A 22,610-nucleotide genomic window follows, 5' to 3' on the forward strand; every position below is an offset into this window, starting at 1 on the left:
ATCATTACTGATGTCAAAGGCTGCTGTACTCAGCAACAAGATTTATTTTAGTGTGAATAATTATGCTTTGAACAGCTAATCATACCTTGATTTGTGCTGCTTAAGTGAAATTAGGTTGACAGAGCCAAAAATAAGCCAAAAAGCTTTTTTTTTAAGGCTGTTTAATTAAAAAGCTGATTATTTAAAAAGTATGTTAAAAATTTTATTGGTCTGAAGTGCAACCTAGATTTTTAGGAGTATTTTTATTGAAATGTGGCAATAATCAGGATGAATAAGTAAAATTTGTTTCCATTTGGATCCTTTCAAACCTGGAGTAGCATAATAATTATATCCTCATGGCAGGGGCAGGGGAGAGGGGAAAGAAAAAAATAATAAAATCCCAGGAAAGTAGGCTACTTGATAGCTTTAACATTTTTTTAAAAACCTTTTTTTTAAAAAAATTATTATTCTCCTTTGAAGAATATCATATATTCCTCAAGCCTCTTTGGAAAATCTGTTTCCTCTGAATAAAAACAATAAAATAACCCAGTTCTGTCCCAGGATCAGATTTTTATCAAGTTCAGCATGTGATTGCTTAGTGTAACAGCTCATGTCATAAATTGCTGGTTAGTAATTCTCTTTGCCTCTGTCATATACTTCTACTAATCAGAGATGTTGGTAAGTATACCAAGCATATTTTAAGGTAGCTTTACATAGCCTTTCCCATTAGGGCATCTCCATGACTTAGCTATTAACATATTAATAATAAAGGAAATACGTGCTTGCTTAAGCCTCTCCCATTTCTTTACACTTCTCTGAATCAGCTGTTCAAGTGATAAGTACAGCCACAGAAGAGTTTTTTGTTGCCAAACAGTTGCTAAAGTGTAGGAAGATTTCTAAATTCAGCAGTGCAGTGTAGATAATACAAAATGTCTGGATATTACACATGACACTCCAGCGTTCCTGCACAGGTTTCCTGTTTGTCTGTCAAGAAACATCGATTGAGCTTCTGTAAAAGAGTGAGCTCAGGTGTTTCTACATAGCATTGCACTGTATAGTGAACACAGTACTTACACATGTACATATTTAGGTATGCTAATTTTGCTGAAGGTAAGTATATTTTCTCACTTGCTATATGCTTGAGAACCCTTATCTAAATACTTAATTACCTCTTATGCAACAGAGTGTCAATACAGCAAAACACTTTGGTGTATATCTAACATGGGGATTGATTAGACTCCATGTGTTTAAAGGGAAGCAAAAGATTTAGTGCTTTTCTGGGTTGTCATGGTTCACAGAAATTGTAAAGACCTCCTTCCTCTCCTTCCCAGAATCTCCTAAATTACTTGAATCTTCTTAATGTCAAGTGCACGTAAAAATTTATTAGTGGGATAGTGAAAATTCTAGATGCATAGGGACAGAAATTGATTTCTATTTTCCAATATAGGTTGTTGCTTAGTTAGACCAGCTTTGACAGCTGTTTGTTTAACCTGTTGTCAAATAGATTCTTAATCATGGCCCAAGTAGAGCCTTTCACCTGTTAAAATATTTCATCATCGTGAAGTGCTTGGGACATTTTCTGCACCAACATTCAGCCTCTGTTTGTCCTCTGCAAATTAATATTATCCAAAGACTTAAATTCTAATTCTTATGCAAAAGTGTTTTTATTTTCCTTTCACACTGAATCCAGATTAGAATAATTATTTCCAGAGACTGGGAAAACGCAATTGAAACAGATGTGTTTTTGAGACTAACAAAAAAATCCTTTTGGCTTGAACATAAAACTGATTTTCTGTTTATTACAAGAAGTAGCACATAATGGCCAAATTTCAGTGAAATATGCCATCTCACATTTGAATATATGCTGGAGATTGGAGCAAAATACTTCATTTCAAAATGACTAATGTTACTACATGGCAGACCAAAATTTCCACAGCAAATTAGAATGAAACATATTTTGTAGTCCGCAGAAACTGCCTTGGTTTACGTTTTTACAGCACAGAAAGTGTAGTAAATGCTAACCCTTGTTTGATTAAAAAAAAAAAAAAAAAAAAAGGTTTTAAAAAAAATCCTGTCTGAATTAATAAAGAATGTCAAGAAAACATTTAATGTAGGAAGAGGTAATACATAAATTCAAGTCTTAAAACACGCACTGTTGCAGCCTGTTGGTATCATCTTACTCTTGGGCAGCCATAACATAGCTAGACATTTCATTACACTGCCTGAAGAGTTTGACTCACATCCTGTTAAAACACCGAGGACCCTTGCAGCCACTTAATAAACATAGAATTTGCACGTATAAATCTGCAAGTACGTGTTTCCTCTTGAGATTTTTTTGCCCCAGCCTATCTCGAAAAACTTTCTCTAAAGATTTATTTTCCTCCATCTGCTGACTTGTTACAGAGCAAGTCACTTTTTGATTAAAAAGTCTGGGAGGAATACAACAATGAAGTAAATTAATGTTTTATCAGATGTTAACTTTTTTTTTTTTCAGAGAGAATAAATTAGGAAAAAGTAAATTGCTCACATTTTAATTAGAAGAAGAAAATGGTGGGTTTATGCTTATATTTTAAGGAGAAATTATTTTAACCAATTACCCAACCACTGGGGAAATTAATATGGAGACTCGGAATAACTGCCTGTATTGTAAAAAGACCAAACTGTCTAATCAGATAAATGTCATATTTTCAAAAACAAGATTTCACTTCTGTTGAAACAGTTTCAGATAAATGCATATTTGAGTAACTAGGGAAACAACCACACAAACCAGTTTATACTGGGGAAAACACTGTTTTGGATATGAGAATTTTGGTGTATAATTTTCACTGTTACATTGGAAAAAAAAAAATTTTTTTGCTTTATTTTATGTTTTCATTGTTTTTGGGCAAGGTGAGAATTGGCATTGGATTATAGAAATTTATGACAACTTGAAAAATATTTTAGAACCTTTAAAATACATTTGTATATGTAGATGTGTATATGTGTGATTGTATATGTATATATATATGTATGTATATACATAAATAACACTATATTTGTACTGGTCTTACTATGAAAAAATCTTTAAAAATACACTTCTGAGTATTTCAGACTCAGATTCAGGAAAATGTATAAGACAGTAACTCATCTCTGGATATATTTGTAAGTGCTTAAGTTAGAGTATTTTGCTATTATGCTATACATCCCAGAAGGGGAGGTGGTATCAGAGAAATCATTTACACTAATCTATATGATGCCATGTGAGAGAAGTACAGATTCCTTCAGCAGAAGGCAGCGTTATTTTTGAATAATATACTGAATATGTCCTTGCAGAATTCAGTCCCAGAAACTCATGTAAATTAATGTGGGTTCCTGAGAGGTGACTGAAAAAAATGTCTCTGTGTAGATTTGTTACAAACATTTGTGGTTCATTGTTTGAAGGTGCTGTCTCTGAGGAGTAAAGAGGATGGTGTAGAACAATCTAGATGTAGTTATCTGTTTCGATTAAACATGGAACTAAGACAAGGTGTATTTAGAATAAATATAAAAAATAATGAGATCAGTGAAACAACTTGAAGTGACAATTACCCAGAAAGCAAATGACAATAGATCACTGATATGACAATTTCACATCATACTAAGAGACATACTTGCATATGTTGACTTTATGCATCAATGGAAAGCACTTAGCTACTTTTAAAAATAAAAGTCCCATTTGTCCCATGACTGTTATTCCTTAAAAAAACCAGATTTTTAACTTCTCCCTTTCATCTTCATGGGTTTTTTTTATCAGCACAAACTAAACCTTGTTACTTATTTCTAAGTTTTCCTGAAGTTCCTGATGATGTGCTATCACATGGTCCCTGAGTTAGTAACCTTTTCCTTATCATATGATTCCTGAAAGACCTTCCTTTTGCTGAGGTTTAAGAGCCATGTACAAGCAAGCAATGGCTTTCAATCTTCTGCAAAGAAACTCCCTCTGTTAAAGCTGGAAATCGATTTATTTCTTCTTTTGACACATAAAGATTGAGTGTATTTTTGAAAATGTAGAGGCACAGCAGGCAAAGAAGAAGAATTCTTGAAGAGCATTGCTTGGTGCCAGAGATTATGTTTGGCCACATGATGTTTCCTGTGCCTTTTAAAAGGCATTTGATGCTTAGAGACAGAATTCTTGTTTAGGAGCTCACCATCTCTTGCTGCTCATTCTACATTGAGTCATTATCTGCTGACATATCATAATTATTTTCACAGCAGCCAGTTATGATGTATCAGGCAGAGAATTCTAAATTAGGAATAAGCAGCAGACAAGTGGCAAAAAGAAATAATACTTATGATTTGGTAAAATTGTCCCTTGTGATGCAAAGCATTTAAAATACAAGGCAAAAGAAGAAAAGGTCAGGAAAACAAAATCACTTGATACAACCTGTACTTTTCCAAGTAGAGTGTTTTTCAGGTCCATGTGTTTAAATAATTATAATGTCCATCATAGGAAAGAAAAAATGCTATTTCATAAATGGAATTCCCACATATAGTAATATATTTGACAAAGTAACTTTTGATTAAAGCAAGCTTTTTCTGGAAGAAAATATTCACAAATAGTAGTTAAATACATGATGATTTGCCATATATTTCTGCAAATTAGGAATAGTGAGCATGTAAACTACAGTTAGCTATTTTGACTGAGACTGTTATATGTATAGTTACATGTATTATGAAATATCAGTTCACTGAACAGATTTTTAGTTTTGTCAAATTCATCCCTTTGCAGGAATGGAAGGGCAGAGAAGGAAGGGATGATAGTAAGAAGACATTTGATGTTTTTTTGGCTTAACACTAGTAAGATAGGCCATGAGAATGTCTTATGGCAGAAGCAGCAAAACTTTTTGATCTTTGAAACAACCTATCAGCAATCCAGGTGACCAAAGAGCTAATCTTTGTGCTGCTTTGCCCCTATACCATGTGACAATTTGGACCACCCCTTTCTCATCAATTGTGCATTATCATTTCCCCAGTTAGGTATTTGCCTGGCTTGCTGCTGTGCTCTCAGCTGCAAGGTAAGCCATGCCTGCACTTGTACATTATCATTTCCCCAGTTAGGTATTTGCCTGGTTTACCACTGTGTTCTCAGCTGCAAGGTAAGCCATTCCTGCCCTGCCTCCCTTTGCAGGGCTCTGTGATGCTGCTCAGGTGGGAGCTGCAGGACCCAGGCATTGTGTGTCTGGTTTGGTTCCCTGGTTTTGAGGTCTCCTGCCCCTTGGCCACTTTATTTCTACATGTATGGTTGTTTCAAATTGGTTTCTTTCTCAGGTGAACAGTACTAACTTCTTGAATCTCTAAAATAACATCCCAAAATTTGGTGTATGAATTATTTTATAGTGCTTGTGAGTTGTGGTGCTTACAGGTGCATAAGTTTGGCTAACGTAAGTTTATGTCCTAGTGTCAACTGTCCTTTTTTCTTCCCTACATTTTCTGAGGTTTTATTTTACAGTTAAAAAAGAAGAAAATGAATATAATTTGTCTTTCTATTAGATTGTTGACTGTTTGATTCTTACATTTTCCTGTTTCTGTTGAATTATAGGATGAAGTTTGTCCCAGAGCAGATGGTGATCCTGTTCAGCGGTGTGTTTGGGCAACTGCTGTTAATGTAAAGGACAAATTCATATATGTGACTCAGCCCACACTTGACAGAGTTCTCATTGTTGATGTACAGTCTCAGAAAGTTGTACAGGTATTTATTTCTCATTTTTTAAGTTACTATTTTATTTAGACAAAGGAATTTAAGACTTTCCTTCATATTTCAGAAACAGAATTACAGTTATCTTGAGACTAGACATATTATGTGGAAAAAAGCTCACCTAATTTCGACATTTAGCAGCAGTTTCAGTTTAGCAACTGTTCTTCTCAATAGACAGTTGTGAGGAAGATAACATGAACATAGCTCTTATAAATATTATTCAAGTAGTTGAGGAACTGAGTTCTTCAGGAAGTTTTTGACTTGAGATATCTTTCACTCTAGAACAAGGATTGTCTAAAATAGAGTCTTATCACAAGAATGTTTCTATCAGTTTTGACAGGAAGGTCAGGTTTGGCTACAGAAGGTGGAGGACTCTGTCCCTTTTAGACAGAGAAATTATGGAAACAGTAAAAATAAACACCACCCTCAGCCAAGACTGGAGACTTTGAATTCAATCTTCTCTACCCCTCTTGGTCTCTGGGATGCTGGAGACATTCTGCTTTGTGAAAATAATTCATTGAGTAGAAGAGAGACATCAGTGCTATGCTACAGTGATTAATACAGTCATAGAGTTTGAGCAAAACCAGGTGTGGTGTGTTGGACTTGAAGCCAGATATCCACCAGAGCCACTCTATCACTCCTCTCCCCAAATGGGCAGAGAAAGAAAAGGTTCGTGGGTTGAGAGGAGGGAAGGGAAAGATCACTCACCACTTACCATCACATGCAAAACGGACTTGACTTTGATAATAAATTCAGCTCTTTTCCCTACCAAAACCTAAGTAAGATATTGGGTATTATAACAAATCCTAAACACCTGTCCCCAGCATTCCCTCCTTCCTGGGCTTAGTTTTATTCCTGACTCTCTGCCTCCACCCCACCAGCTGTGAGGGAGATGAGGAATGGGGAGGTCAGTTCATCAGTTTGTCACATGTTATTGCTGCTGCTGCTGCTTTTTCCTCAGAGAGAGTAGTCTTTTCCCTGCTCCTTCGTGGGGCAATTCCCATGGGAGACAGTCCTCCATGAGCTTCTCCAGAGTGAGTCTTTCCCATGGGCTTCAGTTCTTCACAAGCTGCTCCATTGTGGGTCCCTTTCCATGGAGTACAGTCCTTCAGGAACAGGTTGCTCCAGGCTGGAGGTCACGAGTCCTGTGAATACATCTGTTTCAGTGTGGATGCCTCTTCACAATTTCACGGGTCCTGCCAGGAGCCTCCTTCAGGCATCCACCTGCTGCAGTGTGGGGTCCTCAAGGGACTTCAGGTGGATCTCTGCTCCACCACAAACCTCCATGGGCTGCAGGGGCACAGTTGCTTCACTGTGGTCTTCAGCAAGCGAATCTGTCCTGGCTCACCTCTAGCATCTCCTGCCTCTCCTCCACTGGCCTGGGCGTCTGCAGAGCTGTTCCCCCGACATATTCCTCTCTCAGCTGGTTGCAAGCACTTCTCCACAAAACACTTTAGTGTGTCTCTGCTGTGTTATCCCAGAGGTCCTAGCCCACCACTGATGGACTAGTGACTGGCCAGCAGCAGGTTTCTGTTGGCACCAGCTGGCACAGGCTCTGTCAGACATGGGGGAAGTGTCTGGCAGCTTCTCACAGAAGCCACCCATATAGCTCCCCCCTGCTACCAAAATCTAGTCACACAAACCCATTGCACCAAGGTACAAGGCAGCACTTATAGTCTCATCATATTTATAGGAAACAGGTGTTCTTTAGCTAAATAAAACATGGATTTTTTTTTTTTTAATTAGAAACCTAACTAAATTGTTACTTAAATAGAGCTTTTTTTCATGCCTTTTGCTTTCTTCACTGATAAGTGAATGAAAATCTTTAAAGTATAGATTATATATTAGGCTCCAGGGAGACAGTATTGAGTCCTTTCACTACTTAAAGGGGACTTATAAGAAAGTTGGAGACAGATTTATTAGTAGGGACACTAACAGTAGGACAAGGGGTAATGGTTTTAAACTAAAAGACGGTAGATGCAGACTAGATATAATGAAGCCATTTTTTACAATGAGGTTTGAGAAGCACTGTCAGAGGTTGCCCAGAGAGGTGGTAGAAGCCCCAAACCTGAAAACCTTCAAAGTCAGTTTAGATGGGGCTCTGAGCAAACTGATCTAGTTGAAGATATCTCTACTGAAAAATGGAGTTTTCGGACTAGATGACATTTAAAGGTCCCTTCCAACTCAAATTATTCCATGATGTAAGTATTCACATGTATTGTGGATATGCATAGAAAAATGAAAGATGAATAAGAAAATTGCATTTATAAAATTGCATTAATTTAAAAAGTAATTTTAATGCTTTTGATTGCTTGAAACATCTGCTTTCTGAACTCTGTGTCAGCTGACTCAGACATGGCTTCCTCAAAACTTGAGCTAACCAAATGTTGGCAGGGACTTATAAAATGTTTTATTCAAGAAGTTAATAATAAAAAGGTGAGGTTTCTTCACTTAAATTTACCTTTGTATATTAAAACACAGACAAACGGAGTGGGTAATGATATATTTTATTTTTTTTTCTGAAAACAATAATTTTTTGCAGCCACTTTGATATACTACTTCAGGAAGACAGACTAAAATCCCACAGTCTCAACACAGTCCATAAATTTGAAGGACTGGAATGTCTGGCGATGTTTTCCATGGTCTCTGACTGACATTCAGTCATCAGGTTCCTTTTCTTGACAGGAGGGATGAAATATCACTGTAATTGCATTTATTAGCATTTAGACTTCAGTGTCAAAAGCACACGATTCCTTTTGAGCTCACTGAAAATAGTTTTTAATTCAGGTTTTATGAAATAAGTTCATTAGTAGGCTCTTCTAATTTGTCTTCATTTGCATCAGTTTATTGTTTTAAATATGTAATAATATTTAAAACAATAAACTAATATATCACTTTACTATTACAAAATGTGAAGAGGTACTTACTGCAAAGATGTATGTTAATTAAAAAAAAAATTCAGTAAATTAACTACTAATTAAAGGTTCAGGCCTTCCCCAGAAATACGTAAAGCAATTGTGCAGTTTTTGAATGGTGTTAGACGGTTCTGTCATAAAAATATTCAGGTTTCTGTAATGAGCTGAAAAGCAGACATACAGAATGCCTAAGTTTAGCAAAGAGCTTTGTGCACTACGTCTGTGCTACTTAGCAAGTATATTGAGCTAAAACCAGGATACTCCAGAAGCTTTCTTGTTATTCTGGGGGAAAAAATCACTTTCAATGGAATTTTATTTTAAGGGATAGAATAGCATTGTTTTCCACTAATTTAGTAATATCCAGATTATGAAGTAAGGGAAGTATAGAATTAAATTTACCCCAGCTGTGGAAAACCTTTGCAGGAATGGAACTCTTGGTTTTGATGGTTTTAGATATTTAAATATTAATAATAATAAATTATTATCCCATTTCACAGTACTTAACAAAGATTTTTGATAAGACAATATAACCAGGGAATAACAGTTTAACCAGATAAATAAATTGAGCCAGATGTTAGATAGATGTTAAATAGACTTAAAAACCAAGCAAAAGCAAACAAAAAAACCCACACAACAAAACAAAAAAAAACCCCAAAAATATGAATAGTTGCACACAAAACAAATAAATAATGAAAGCATAAAACCTATACAATATTTTTACATATAATGTAAAACTGTAAAAAGTAAAACCCCTGCTGATTCACAGATAGGTTTTATACTTGAAGGCTAATTTGGAATTTAGTCATGAGAGATACTTTGTTTTACATTTCTTAAAACATGCATGGTTCTGTCTTCTTGTCTGTTAAAAATAAGCATTTATTTTCTAGCTTTGTGTTTTGCAGGCAGGAAGAATGTTCTAACCATTAAATGTTGCTCTATTTATATGATATGCACTTACAAAAACACTTTTACAAACAGGAGCCGCAGAAGGGAATTTAGTTTTCTAGATCAGTCTATTTTCATTACTTAAAGTACTGACTAGCATGGAGTAAAATAAAGATTTAATGCATTTTTGGAAAATAGAAACTCAGCTGTTCAGAAATGAGAGAATTTCTCTTGTTAGACTGCCTTTTTCCTAAAGATCATAATAATACAGAGGATATAATTTCCATACATGTATATTTGCATGTAACTACTTGTGATTTACATCTCAAAAAAGAAACCACCTTGCAAAAAAAACCACGTTGGCTAGTGGGAGAAAATGTGGAGATAATTTCATTTTTTGAAAGCAAGAACACTCTAATGAAACTTACATCACTGTGCAAAAACCCTAAAGAAAATTAAAAATTTATTTGAAAGAACTTTAAGTCATGTAGTGATGCTGTTTTCTGTGTAAAAATAATGCTTATTTGGTTTTGCTTATTACAATGTTTTCTTTAAAGTACTACTATACATGTTATTCCTTTCTGCTATGAAAGTTAATGTAGAAGGTGTGCAGATGTGTGACAACTAGATTTGAAGATGATTTATTTTTATGACAGGTATGTTTATCAAAATAAGTACTTTAGAGGATTCTATAGCAGACTAAATTGAAATTTATTTGAAACATGGATGTTGTATCTTTAGAGATGTGTATAGAGAGAGACTTTTTGGCTTATCCAGGTAATCTCATTATAACATCAAGAGAAGCATTTGCTTTCGTTTCTAAATTCTTGAAAGCAAGAATTTTGCAGTGTTGCATAGCAGCACACCACTTAGTGGAATGACTTACAGGCTGAAGTAAACGGAGTCCTCGTCCTTCAGTCCTCAGTGTGCTGCTGGCAGATCAGCCTGGTCAGCTAGAAACAGCTGTGAAATTCTGCTTCTGAGATGCCCAACTCCTTTTTGCTGCTGGCTTCCCTCTAGGGAGCTGTACTGCCTGTGCCTGACCCTGCAGGCAATTCCTTCTGCTCCTCCTGTCTGTGCCATGACCCAGCTCTGAACGCAGCTGGCAGTCCTCTGGCAGAGCATGTATGGGTCAGACCTTTGTCTGGGGAAGCCAAAGGAAAATTTGATATACCTTGACAAATTAGCTATACAACAGTTCAAGTATTATTTTAAACAACTTGTTTTCTGGCATGTAAATCAAACAAAAATGACCTTTTTCAAGGGGTAACTTCTGATTTTAAATGAGCCGGTGAGCAACCTGGCTTCATTTTCCATTTTCAAAAGGAAAAACAAATTCTGCTTAGATGAGGTGGTCGCTTGCAACACCTCAGGAGTACAGTTAAGTATCATCAGCAGTCTCAGCCAGCCATTAGTGCATTATCTTGAGGATCTACATCATTAGTTTAAATTAGATTCACTTAATTAGCCAGCTGGTACTCTCCTTGACACACTGATAAACAAGCTGTGCTTTACAGTTCCATAATGGTAAGACTAAAAAACAATTTCCACCTATTTTTAGTTCTTTAATGATGAAAAATATAAAAGTAATCCCCTCACTTGTTTAACCTGTGCATAAAATCTCTTAATCAAATACATTGTCTTCCCATTTTCATTCTTCCGAATACTTTTCGTAACAAAGGAAGTTTAGTGCTCAGCTGTCTAAAAGGTTGATGGTCTCGAGAGAAAATGCTTAAAGTTGTAGGGAAAACACTTTGTTTCTGATCACAGATCTATGAAAAGTAGCAACTGTAATTGGAAAACATATGAGAATAATCCTTTCTACTTCAACAAAATACACACATTTTAACAGATAGGAAGCTTTGGGTGCAGCAACATCATGTTGATTTCTTGCAGTAATGTATTCCATTAATTCCAGTGTGTGGCTTGAGAATACGCTTCCCTTTTTAACCATTTTTTGGTAATTGGTGTAGTTTTTCAGCCAATTCATGTAAAGTGAGAGTGATGGCATGGAAAGAAGATAAGTAGTTTTGTACTTGATTTAAAACCTTTGTTTTCTACTTCTTAAAGGCTTCAGTATAATGTGGTTTTGATACCAAGTGTTAGAGTACTTAATGAATAAAAAATACATTTACAGCAATTCAGTACCTCTGAATTTATCAGAGGGCTGTTTCAACAATCGACAGTGTAATTCTTAAATACAGTCTGAAAATATCTGGAAATGCACATCTACTCATCATTTTCATTCAAGCATATATATTATGTTTCCTTTGAAAATGTGATGGAAAGAGGATTTCTTTCTTTGTTGTATTTCAGGCAGTAAGTACAGATCCTGTTCCTGTGAAACTACACTATGATAAATCGCATGATCAAGTCTGGGTGCTGAGCTGGGGAAACCTGGAAAAGAATTCACCAACTTTGCAGGTGAGGTGATCACAATGATTATATGTAAGGAAATAGAGACAATGTGAACCTTTGTGTAATTGCAATGTGTTGTGTATTTTCCTTTAAGCATTATTACCATGACCTCAGCAGGGGTAGAGAGATGATTTTTGGTAACCAGAAAACAAGTTAGGCAACTGACCTTGCCAAAAAACTTAATGATTGTTTTCAACACCCTTAGTCAGGATTGACAGTAGAAAATTCATAGAAGGGTAAGGAATGCAGCTGAGAACAGCAGCATGTTCAGTACTGCCTGTCTTTTGAGAGCAAGCTGTTGTTCTTCATGATATTTCTGTCCCTAATTAGATAAACCAGTTTTTAGACATACTTCCGTTTCATTAAAGTCCTATTGACACTTTGGAGGTGTCAAGCTCTGTGTTTATTGTGTTTTTTCAGATGAAAGATATTAAAAATCTCGATTTTTTCCAATACCTTGGAGCAGTGACAAACCTAGCAACAGTCACTCTAAAAAAAATCTCAAGAAGCTGTACTTACCTTACTACTTTTTTATTAATTTCTACTCCTTATTTATAGCAATCCCTTGAGACTATGATGATCAGCCTTATATAATAATTTTTAAAAAATCATTTTTCTTTTAATCATTTTTCCTTTTCTTCAGAAATTTATTAAATCCTTATGTATTTAATATATACTTATATATAAGAAAAAGCATAAGAGAAATTTGAAAAGCAAAGTTAGTAACATTTGAAATCACATTTTCAGTACCTACACTTGTAGTAACTTTGAGCACGCAAGGTAATTTTGTTGAAATTTAGTTGCCACTCCTCCTCAGAACTGATAATTGAGTCAATCTCACCATATTTTTAAGTGAGTGATCATCCTCACCCTCATTTTTAACTACAGTATAGATAATAGATTGTCTTCTTTTCTAAAAAAAAATCCACTCTGAAATGCACATATGTGAAAAGCATAGTGGCTATTATATGGAATTGTCTTTTGTTCACCCATAAACATTTGATTGAGAGAAGGTCTAAGATTTTGGGATTTGAATAAAATTGGTTCATAAGAATTTAAGGAATATGTAAACTCAGTTGAGCTTGTTCTGAAATGTGTCAATGCTATGTTGAATCAACTCATGATTGACAAGAATTGGGAGTATGCATAGCCAGATGTTCCATTGGATTTGTTGATAGCATCTTTTCACTCTGGCTGAAGTGCTTAAAAATTTAATCTTACTCTAAGATTTAAATTTTTAAAAAAGATAAACAAAAAACTTACTTTAAACTAAGAGCTGTTAAAGGGTTTAGTAATGTAAATGAATAAATATGGATTCAGGGGTAATAAAAAAAGATGGAGGGGAAAGGTAAGTATGAAGACTTAAGTGGTCAGGTATGTAATAGTTCTCTGAAATCTGTAATGTTGGTTAGTTTTATTCATCATCATTTGTATCCCTTTTCTTGGTAACTGAAAGCCAATACAAGAGAATACAGAGGCAATCCTGTATTCGTTCATTTGGGCTGAGATTTGATATTTAAAGAGTATTTCTGTAGTTTATAACAATATTACTTTATGCAGGTGATAACTCAAGCCAGTGGGAGTGTTTCTCACCACACAATCCATACTCAGCCAGTGGGAAAGCAGTTTGACAGAGTGGATGACTTTTTCATTCCAGCTACAACCCTCATCATTACCCATGTACGGTAAGTTAACTGAACAAGGTGAGTGTAGGATTGGCTTTGTGTTTGTTCATCCTAAGAACAAGTTCTGCCTGTGACAGAGCTGAGCAATTTGATCAGCTGGATTTTAAAAGACAGAGAAAGAGAGGATGAGGAAAACAGGACAACATTTAACACAGGCACAAAGCAGAGCTCTCCCCAAGACCTCTTAGAGGAAAATCTGTTTTTCTTCCTCAAAATACACTAGTAAGAATGTGATATATAATTTTCTTTTAATATTTTTTTCTGTAACATTTTGACCTCTAGGTATTGAATAATTCTGCAGTCTAGGATTATTTCAGATGAGTATTGCATTGATGTGTATTAATTAGTAATTTGTATGTTTAGAACTTCTATGTTTCTTTGCAAGCTGACATAGATCCATTTTGTCTCAAAACAGCTCTGCCAACAATTATCCATTGTTTATTCTGATATTCCAAGTTCAAGTTTCTATAGTAATACCTTGATTAGGTAATCTTAAATGTCACCATTCTGTTCTAGCAAAATTCTTAAATTACAGGTGTAAATAGGCATCCCCATTAAAAAGGATATAATTTATGATTGTAGTGAGTGATAGTCTTTTAAATGTGAAAACATGCAATTTAGGATGATTTTACAACTGATTATAGAATTTCCTCTGTATGTGACTGGGAAGAAGCTAGTCTTCTGTATTAAAGAACATTTGGCTTTTTTTAAAGAAAATTATTTTTCTTTTAAAGAAAATAATTTTTTTTCTTTTGTTGCTGAAAGATTTTTTTTAATTTCCTACAAAACTCTTAACTAACAAGTTAGCAATCAGCCATTTACAATTTAAAAAGAAATTTATAAATTAATATATGCTGAATAATAAGTTGACTCTAAGTACCATTATTACCATATTTCTTGAATGGAGTAGACAAATTCCTGTTGTGTCCCTGAAGTAATCTGTACTCCTCACATTCAGCCTTCGAAAAACATGAAATATTTCTGCTGTATTTGGAACAGATATGTGTTGTGAGAACAAAAGTTACTAAACTTTCATAAACTAGCAAGTATTAGAGGTGCTGCCCAAACAGAACTGACATTTAGATACTTTAATGTTCAGGTAATGGAAAAATCAAACCATGAATAGCAATAAGCATCATACTAGGAGGGGAATCAGGACTGGGAAAAGAAAAATAGGGCCAATCCAAAGCTACTGTTGGATTTTAACTATTTTAAGTTGATATTTTGTTCAAATAGGTCAAGTAGGCACTTCCTGCTTTTCCTGTTCCCTTCAGCCACTGAGTCATTTCACATATCCTATATGCAACTCAAGAGGAAATAGAATAAAGAAATAAAAGAAAACACATAGGAATAAAAAAGGGGTATGAAATTAATTGAACACTGAAAGAATGAAATCTGATAAGTGCCTGCAGATATATAATAAATATGTACATCAATTCAGGCCCAGTATGTTCTTTTGTTTGTTAGTGGCTGTTGTTGTTTTTGTTTTATTTTTTTAATATATTCACATGGCAGATAAGATTGCCAAAATGCCGAAAGAGAATTCCTGGTCTGGCAAAAAGCCTGCAGTAGTTTGTCCACTGCTAAACCCATAGATTTGAGGGGTTTGAAGAACAAAATCAATTTGGTTTTACCAAATAATGAGCTTCAGGGATATGCTATTATTTCTGAATAACTTTTCTAAAAAGACAATAAGAAACCCACTATGTAGACAAATAAGGTGTTTTTTTCCCAATGTATTCTTCAAGAGCTCTTTATGTTAATCAGTTGTTAAAGAATTTGTCTTCCATAAAATATCTGGCCTGCAAGTACCTTGCTTTTTTTGTTTAAATAGGAATGCAATACGTGAACGATGTTACGGGAAAGATTTAAAATTAACTTTATTCATCAAATTAGGAGTGATGTAGAAAAGTCCAGTCTATTACATTTACAAAAAAACTACTCAATCACAACATGTGTTTCTTAAGGCTGTTAGGCAACAAACATAAACCTTGAGTTTATTATTCTTGGGAGTGTATAGCAACCAGGGGAGCAATTTATGAGTGTGAATTGCAAAAAAACAGCTAAAAGGGAAATAATCCCACTGGCTAAGTTGGCTGGCATAGTTAATTGCCCAAGGGCCCTATTTACTCTTTGTCAGAAATCAGTTCCCTTTGACCATGCAACACCAGCCCTGTTCAGAAAAATTAAAGTTTTCTGTAGCTAGGTGCATTTGTCACCTGTAAACTGAAATTCTGAACGATGGAGCAGAAGACACAGCATGGCTTACCAAATTAGCATCCAGAACTAAACTCCCTGTCCAAATAAAGGCAATTCTAAGCAAAAAAAAAAAAAAAGGCATATCACTTAAAAGAATTAATTAGGTTTTGTAACAGCAATCACAAACCATCTGATACCATCTGCAGTGTATTACTGTCTACAGCATATTCTGTCCAATAGGCTGGCTTGGAACAGAACACAGGAACAGAAGTAAAGGCAAATAATTGAAAGCTATAGTGATCCCTTTTTTTTATTTTTGCCTTTTTAAGCTAAAGTGGTCATTGCTAGTAGTATGTATATAAGTATATAAAAAATATTGCAAAATAATTTTATTTAAGAACTGGTGAAACTATACTTTTGTTTAACCTAGGTGAGTTATTTTTATATATGAAAATCCAAATGGGCTGACCATTATTAGAAAAGAAAATTCCCCACATTTTAATGCTCCTTTGGGCAGCAGATAATTTAGAACACAGTTCCTCCAGATCAGACATTTGAAGAGATACTATAAATTTTGGTCTCAGTTAAATAGCAATTCATTCCAAGGAAAAAAATGTTTTCCCATCTTTTTCCTACCATTGACTGAGTTAATTTTTTCTTGTACTTATCACACAACATGAGTCAGGGCAAATAAGCTTTTGGTCTGGTAACAGGCAGGTGTGCCATACGTACTTTGAACAACCATGATGCACCATCAAAGCATCAGCTAACCAAACTAAGTGGGCATGAGCCAAAAGAAGTAGAGGAAAAATAGATGAATTTATTATCTTGAAACTTTCTTTTATAATTGGTGGCTAGTTGATATGTACACAGAAGAGGGACAAGAAAATAAACTTTACAATTTTGGGGAGAAAAATCTGGTAAGTTCAGTACCACCAGTTAGTTTTGGGGTGTTATGAAGGTGTCTCCCTCTCTTTTATGTTCCAGCAATACTATTTCCTTCCACTCAAACACCATTGGGAATCAAATGATGTTTTGTCTGTAATCCTTTATATTATCTGCATATATATCTGCATTCATAAAGATATATGTGTGTGTGTATATATATGTTTATTAAAAAAAGAAAATATCTCTTAGTTTTAGTGAAAATATACTAAATATCTCCCTAATAATGTGTAAAGGAGCCCCTCTGATGCTTCCAGATAGCAAAAAAATCCGTGGTTGTACTGAGAGTCTCAGCTGCAGATAGACCTGGTTGGCATCCCATTATGATGCTCTAAAAATATAAGTGACTTAATTCTAGAATTTCCTGTCTGTATTTTTTGACAAGACTAGATCACCTGCTGACTCTAAGGGAGGAGTTACATCATGCCTTTGAGCATTCCTTCATGATCGAAAAAAAATATCCTTTTTCTCACTAAGCAAGCTCAGAGTTTAGAGAAAGTCAGTTTCCCATGAGTTTTCATGAGTTTCTTGTGCCAGATGTATTGCAATGCACAACCAATTTGAGTCTTAATCTTAGAAAGAGAGGCTGTGACACAAAGCAGTAATAATTATTGTTAGAAAGAACACTGAAAGAAGTTTGCTCCATCTTGCTGTTGGAAATATGAAGATTTCAAAGGGAAGAAATTTTATATTCATCTTGCCTGTCTTGAAAAACAGCCCACCCTGCTATTATCAATGGCTGTGCACTCACTATCAATGTACTTTGAATTATACCAAGAGAATGAATAAATGACTGAATGAATGAATGAATGAATGAATGAATGAATGAATGTAAAGCACTGTATTTCATGCACACTCTCATGCCCATATTTTTAGTATACACAGCTTGAAAAAAGTCTCCCTCTCCCTCCAGTTCTGTTGAAAAATTGCCAAACACCAGGGCCACAAAAGTAGGCAGGATGAGATCTATTACACTTTGTTAGTACAAATCCCAAGGTATTTTTCCTCAGCTCTTTCTGAAGATTTTTCCTTCTGTAGAATTGAATATATGTTTTCAATATTGGTTGTTGCACATTAACTAAGAAGAAAATTTTATTTAGTGAGCTATTTCTGTTCCAAAGCAATTCAGGACAGCCAATGATCTTGTCCTTAATTGACTGCTAATACCACTCATCATAAAAATAGACTTTTGCAATTAGTATGTGGGATGTTTGCAGAAAGATGACTTGTGCAATACTCATGAAAATATATTCTTGGAAGCCTAAGGAGCAAAAGGGCTGATTATTTAAGCTCAAGTGTTCGTAAATCGAAGTGAACAAAAGATAATTGGAATAAATTAAGGTCTTTCACTACACTCTGTAAGATATTTCAAAAGCAGGATTAAATGAACTCACTGTAATGGAGTAACTCTAAGTTTTTAGTTGTTTTAATCTTGGAGCAGTGTTTTAAATGTCATACAGTTACCTGATCTAACAAGTGGAAGAATGAGCAATCAACTCACTGGTGAGATGGCTCAGGATCTGAATAGAGTTAACATATTCTGTTTGAGTTTTTCCTCTCTTTTATGTCTCCATTGTGTAGGCAATAGGGGAAGCAGTCTTTCTAAAATTACACTTATTCATTTGCACAAAACAATTCAAAAACTAAGCTTTTCTTAAAGAGGTAATTGGAATGTGCTGCCAATGCATTCCTGTGAACCTTCTTAAATGAAACCCATGTGGAGCAGTGAGTCAGTACATTCACATTTCATTCCAGAGTTTAAGCCCCTTCAGAGGTGTGAAGTAGCTGACAGGGTGTGAGAGCATTTTTAGTATTTCTATGCAAATAATCAAACAGAAGGTATTATTTTTGTTGCAAAAATCCTACATAATCAGAGAAAGCTTTCTATTCAGTACTTTCTGAGTGAAACAACGGAAGTGGCAAATGCAAAGAGACAATTTAATATTTTACAAATTCAGTTAACAATGCACATTCGGGGAGCAGAAATTTTGTAAAAGTTCTTAGTCATCAAGCTGCAGGCCTATAGTGATGCAGGGAATATAGGGAAACAGCTTGAAAGCTTCAGGAATCTGAGACAGCTCAGTAGTAACAGGGCAAGAAAAGAAGATTTAGAAAATATTCTGCAATTTCTAATAAGGATTGTGGAATCTGTCAGTGAGTCTTACATGGTGGCACAGCGCACAGAGGGGGGATGGGGTTTCACTTTGCAGCCTCCTACTCTGTGTCTTAGTGAGAGACTTGAGCTAAATTGAAACCTTGTGGTCATTTTTTCCCCTCTCCTCATATTTGCCCCTCAAAAGAAGGACCCTTCTGGTCCCTAATATGTTGCTTTTGAAAAATAGAGGGTTTTTGGGAAAGATAAGAGACAGAAAAAAGTTTTTTCTGCATCTTTTTTTTTTTTATATATATTTTTTTTTCTTTAAATAATGGATTTTAAAGCATCTTTGTTCCAGAGGAAATCTAAAGAATGAAAGATTGAGAGATTCAGCTCAGACAGTTTTATAGCATTGAAACTTCCTTTGTCCAACTACCACCATTGGCAACAGCAACAACTATTAAAATAAGTGACTTTTTAGAACTGTGAAGTCCTTTTTAGTGCGTTACACCTATACTCTCTACTTCAGTCCTTCTCTGTTCATATGTTCCCACCCAAAAATTTCATAAATGTAGTCACTTAGTATCTCTAAACTAAGAAAATCTCAATCCTTTAGGAAATTACAGGATATATCATGTGCTCAAATTTACAACTGCATCCTCCTTCAGTTCCACTCCTGTGCTCTACCTGACAAGGAGCAGTGTTTGCAGGCTTCAAAATGTTCTAGGCACTACAGATTTCTAACTGTGCCTATGGGAAAGCAGCTATAGGAATCATGAAGATTATTGCCATCATTCCACAAGCCCAGTTAAGATTAGCTGTCACTGAAATGATGTTCAGAGGTGTACATAACATTTTAGAAGCCAGGGCATTTTGGAATTCAGGAAGAAAATATTTTCAATTTTAAAGTTCATTTTAATCTCAGTGCTATGAAATTTAATAAATAATTAATTTCACACGTAAATATAGCCAATATAAAGGTATTCTAATATTTTTATTCAGTGTGACTGCTTCTAACCTTGCAAAATAAATGTATGCACACGTAGACACATACACACACATATAAGGAATCAGTCTGGAAAACTATCTTGTTTGTGGAATCAGTTATTCTGCATGCCTTTTTCCACATCAGCTGACAATTCAATACTGCTTGACCAATTTATTTAATTTATGGTCCAAATCTTTTCCTCTTAGGTACCTTGAGTAAAATGTCAGAAAGCTCTTGAACAACAAATTCCAACTGTCAGCAGAAAAAAAGATTATATAAAAAAAACATTTCCACTTCAGTGTGACCATTTAGAATTAAGAATTCCCTTCAAATGCTACCTGAAACATGAGATTGCAGCCAGCCATTGTAGCACTATAGAACAACAGCATCAGTCAAAAAAAAAAAGAATCCTTTTGTTCTACTTAACCTTTCCCATTAGCTCAGAAAGTAGCTGGAACCTGACTTGAGTAAGTCTAGGCAGCTGTAATACAGCCAAAGGTAGTTTTGCTAAATTGTAAAATTTTATTTTTTTTTTTCACACTGAGGTTTCTTCTCTTTTGCATGTGCAGAAGTCATTACAGGAATATTTATCTTAGGAAAAATATCATCTTCCATCTGAAGTGGACAAAGCATTGCTAAAAATAAATGTTATATCTGTCTCCTAGAACCCACCTGCATTTAAAAATACAGTATCTACCTGTACCTGTATGTAGAAATATATGACACAATCCAATGTTTAAAAACATAATCAACTATAAGAAGAAACTAATCCCTGCAATTATGGCACATAATTTGTTGTACCCAGTGGATGAAAGTTATCTTAGTGCTGCCTTGATTACTCGTTGGTTTCCAAAAAATGCCCCTAATTATAAAGACTCATTTATTAGCTTGGTGGCAATCTTAAAATGGTGCAATTAACCTTTTTTTTTTTTTTTATGTTTGCTAAGAAACAACCAGAACACAATTTTTTTTAAAAATTTTGCTTGGTCTGTCTTGGATGGAGCTAGTTTTCTTGGTAGCAGCAAGAATAGTCCTGTAATCTTGATCTGTGACAACGACCTAGTAAAAATGTGATTGGAAATTTTCATTTGATTAGTAGTTTTTTTAAACATTTGTAATAGATTTTTGGTAATTGTGTTTAAGCTGTCCTATTTGTTATATTACAAACCCATTTTATATGAGCCTAAATCATATGAATCAAAGACTTTAAGGAAACTTCCAAATCTACACAAATAGAATATTTTTATGCTCCTTCCATGGGTCTTCAGCTGTCAGCGTGTAACATCTTATGGTGAATAAAATATCCAGCTTCCATTTTAACAGAGCCACTCGAACCAACTCTCACCTTTGTATAATCTACAAATTCGAATGCAGATATTTGCCATCATGTGCCTGATCCTTTTTCCCATTATATTCTTACATTTTTAAATCAAATGTCATCTCTGATAATTCCATCTGCAAAATATAATAATAATATTTTATTATATTTTTTTAAAACAAAAGTTATGGGCTTTTTTAGTTCTGGTTTTGTTTTGTTTTATTTTGGTTCCATCTAGCATTTTCTTAATTTGGGTCCCTAGTGAAAACTAATAGGAGAGAAAGCATTTGTTAAGAATGTTCACATATCCCCAGCTATAACAGTATGTGCACTTCATGTTTAAAATTAAGAAAAAATCTGTTGAGACTGTTTTGATGTATGTAATTTATCACCTTTGTAGTCCTTATCTCCACCTCATTATTCAGACTGTACTAGTGCTGACTATTTATTTTGACATATATAAATTTCACTGTTCAGTCCATATGGCACCTGCCCACCTCGATGTTACCACATTTTTCTGAATTGCCAGATTTTCTTAATCCTATCCTACCTTGTACTGACATTTAGGAGCATCTTTAGAATGTCTTTTGTTCACTATGTCTGTATAGCTTGCCATTTCTTAGACTTTTATTGCTTTAAAAATGATTGGGGATTTTTTTTATTAAATTTCTAGCTCTCCTTCCCTAGAAAGTATGAGACAGAAAAATGCATTTGCTGCCAACACTAACAATAGATTTTTTGTTGTGTGGGTTCCTTTATGACATAACACAAACAGTTTCATATATTCCTGGATACTATAAATGTAGAAATCATGTTACTTCCCTTTGTCCTAAAATTTCTTGGATTATTTCTTGTCAGCATTGGAGGAGAATTTGCAATAATTTAAAAGTGTATTGTAATACACATCTTGCAAGTGCTCCCCAAGGGAGAACTGAAACAAGTCATAGACACCTGCATCACTAGTACCCTAAAAATTCAGAATTCATCCCTAAACTGTGCAAATGTACACTAAGAGTCAGAAGTCCTGGGCTTTGTGCAGTGTTTTGAAAGAAATCATTTCTTCCTACAAGAAGTGCTTGAAAACACTTAATTAATTAATTAATTAACACGTAATTTATCCAGCTGAGTTACAGAAGACAACTTGCCCAGTTGTTCCCCAAATAAATAGATTTTATCACTTTTGGTTTTTCCACCCAAGTGAAAACTATCCCAATAAGAGTGAGGATTTTGTTGATGACACTTACAATGTCATTTACTTCAGCTCAGCAGCATTATTTTTGTGGTGTTTAATCCAGAGCCAATCTTATTAAATATGGTGTAGGATAAACTCAGAAGCTAAAGCTTACTAATGCATGAAACTATCTATTTTATAATATTATCTTCTATATCTTTTACATATTGTCTAGTAATGGATTTTTTTCTATTCAGTCTCAGAGCACAAAGCTTCATTTGAGATCTCTTTATTCAAAG

At 34.7% G+C, this 22,610-nt stretch overlaps 1 protein-coding gene across 6 annotated transcripts in view; it reads left to right on the plus strand.

Annotated features, from left to right (window-relative positions):
* The window catches only part of FSTL5 (follistatin like 5), a 381,034-nt gene that overhangs the window by 339,459 nt on the left and 18,965 nt on the right, over nucleotides 1-22,610 (plus strand). For all 6 annotated transcript variants that reach the window (XM_088056863.1, XM_005517596.3, XM_014259202.2 and 3 more), the window contains 3 exons: nucleotides 5,537-5,686; nucleotides 11,809-11,916; nucleotides 13,471-13,595. In XM_088056863.1, coding sequence (XP_087912989.1) covers nucleotides 5,537-5,686; nucleotides 11,809-11,916; nucleotides 13,471-13,595 — 383 coding nt within the window. The remainder of the gene's footprint in view (nucleotides 1-5,536; nucleotides 5,687-11,808; nucleotides 11,917-13,470; nucleotides 13,596-22,610) is intronic.

The sequence above is a fragment of the Pseudopodoces humilis genome, chromosome 6, assembly GCF_049639895.1.
Source record: "Pseudopodoces humilis isolate 2021_Gansu_Grassland_sample_001 chromosome 6, ASM4963989v1, whole genome shotgun sequence".
NCBI classification, from domain to species: Eukaryota; Metazoa; Chordata; class Aves; order Passeriformes; family Paridae; genus Pseudopodoces; species Pseudopodoces humilis.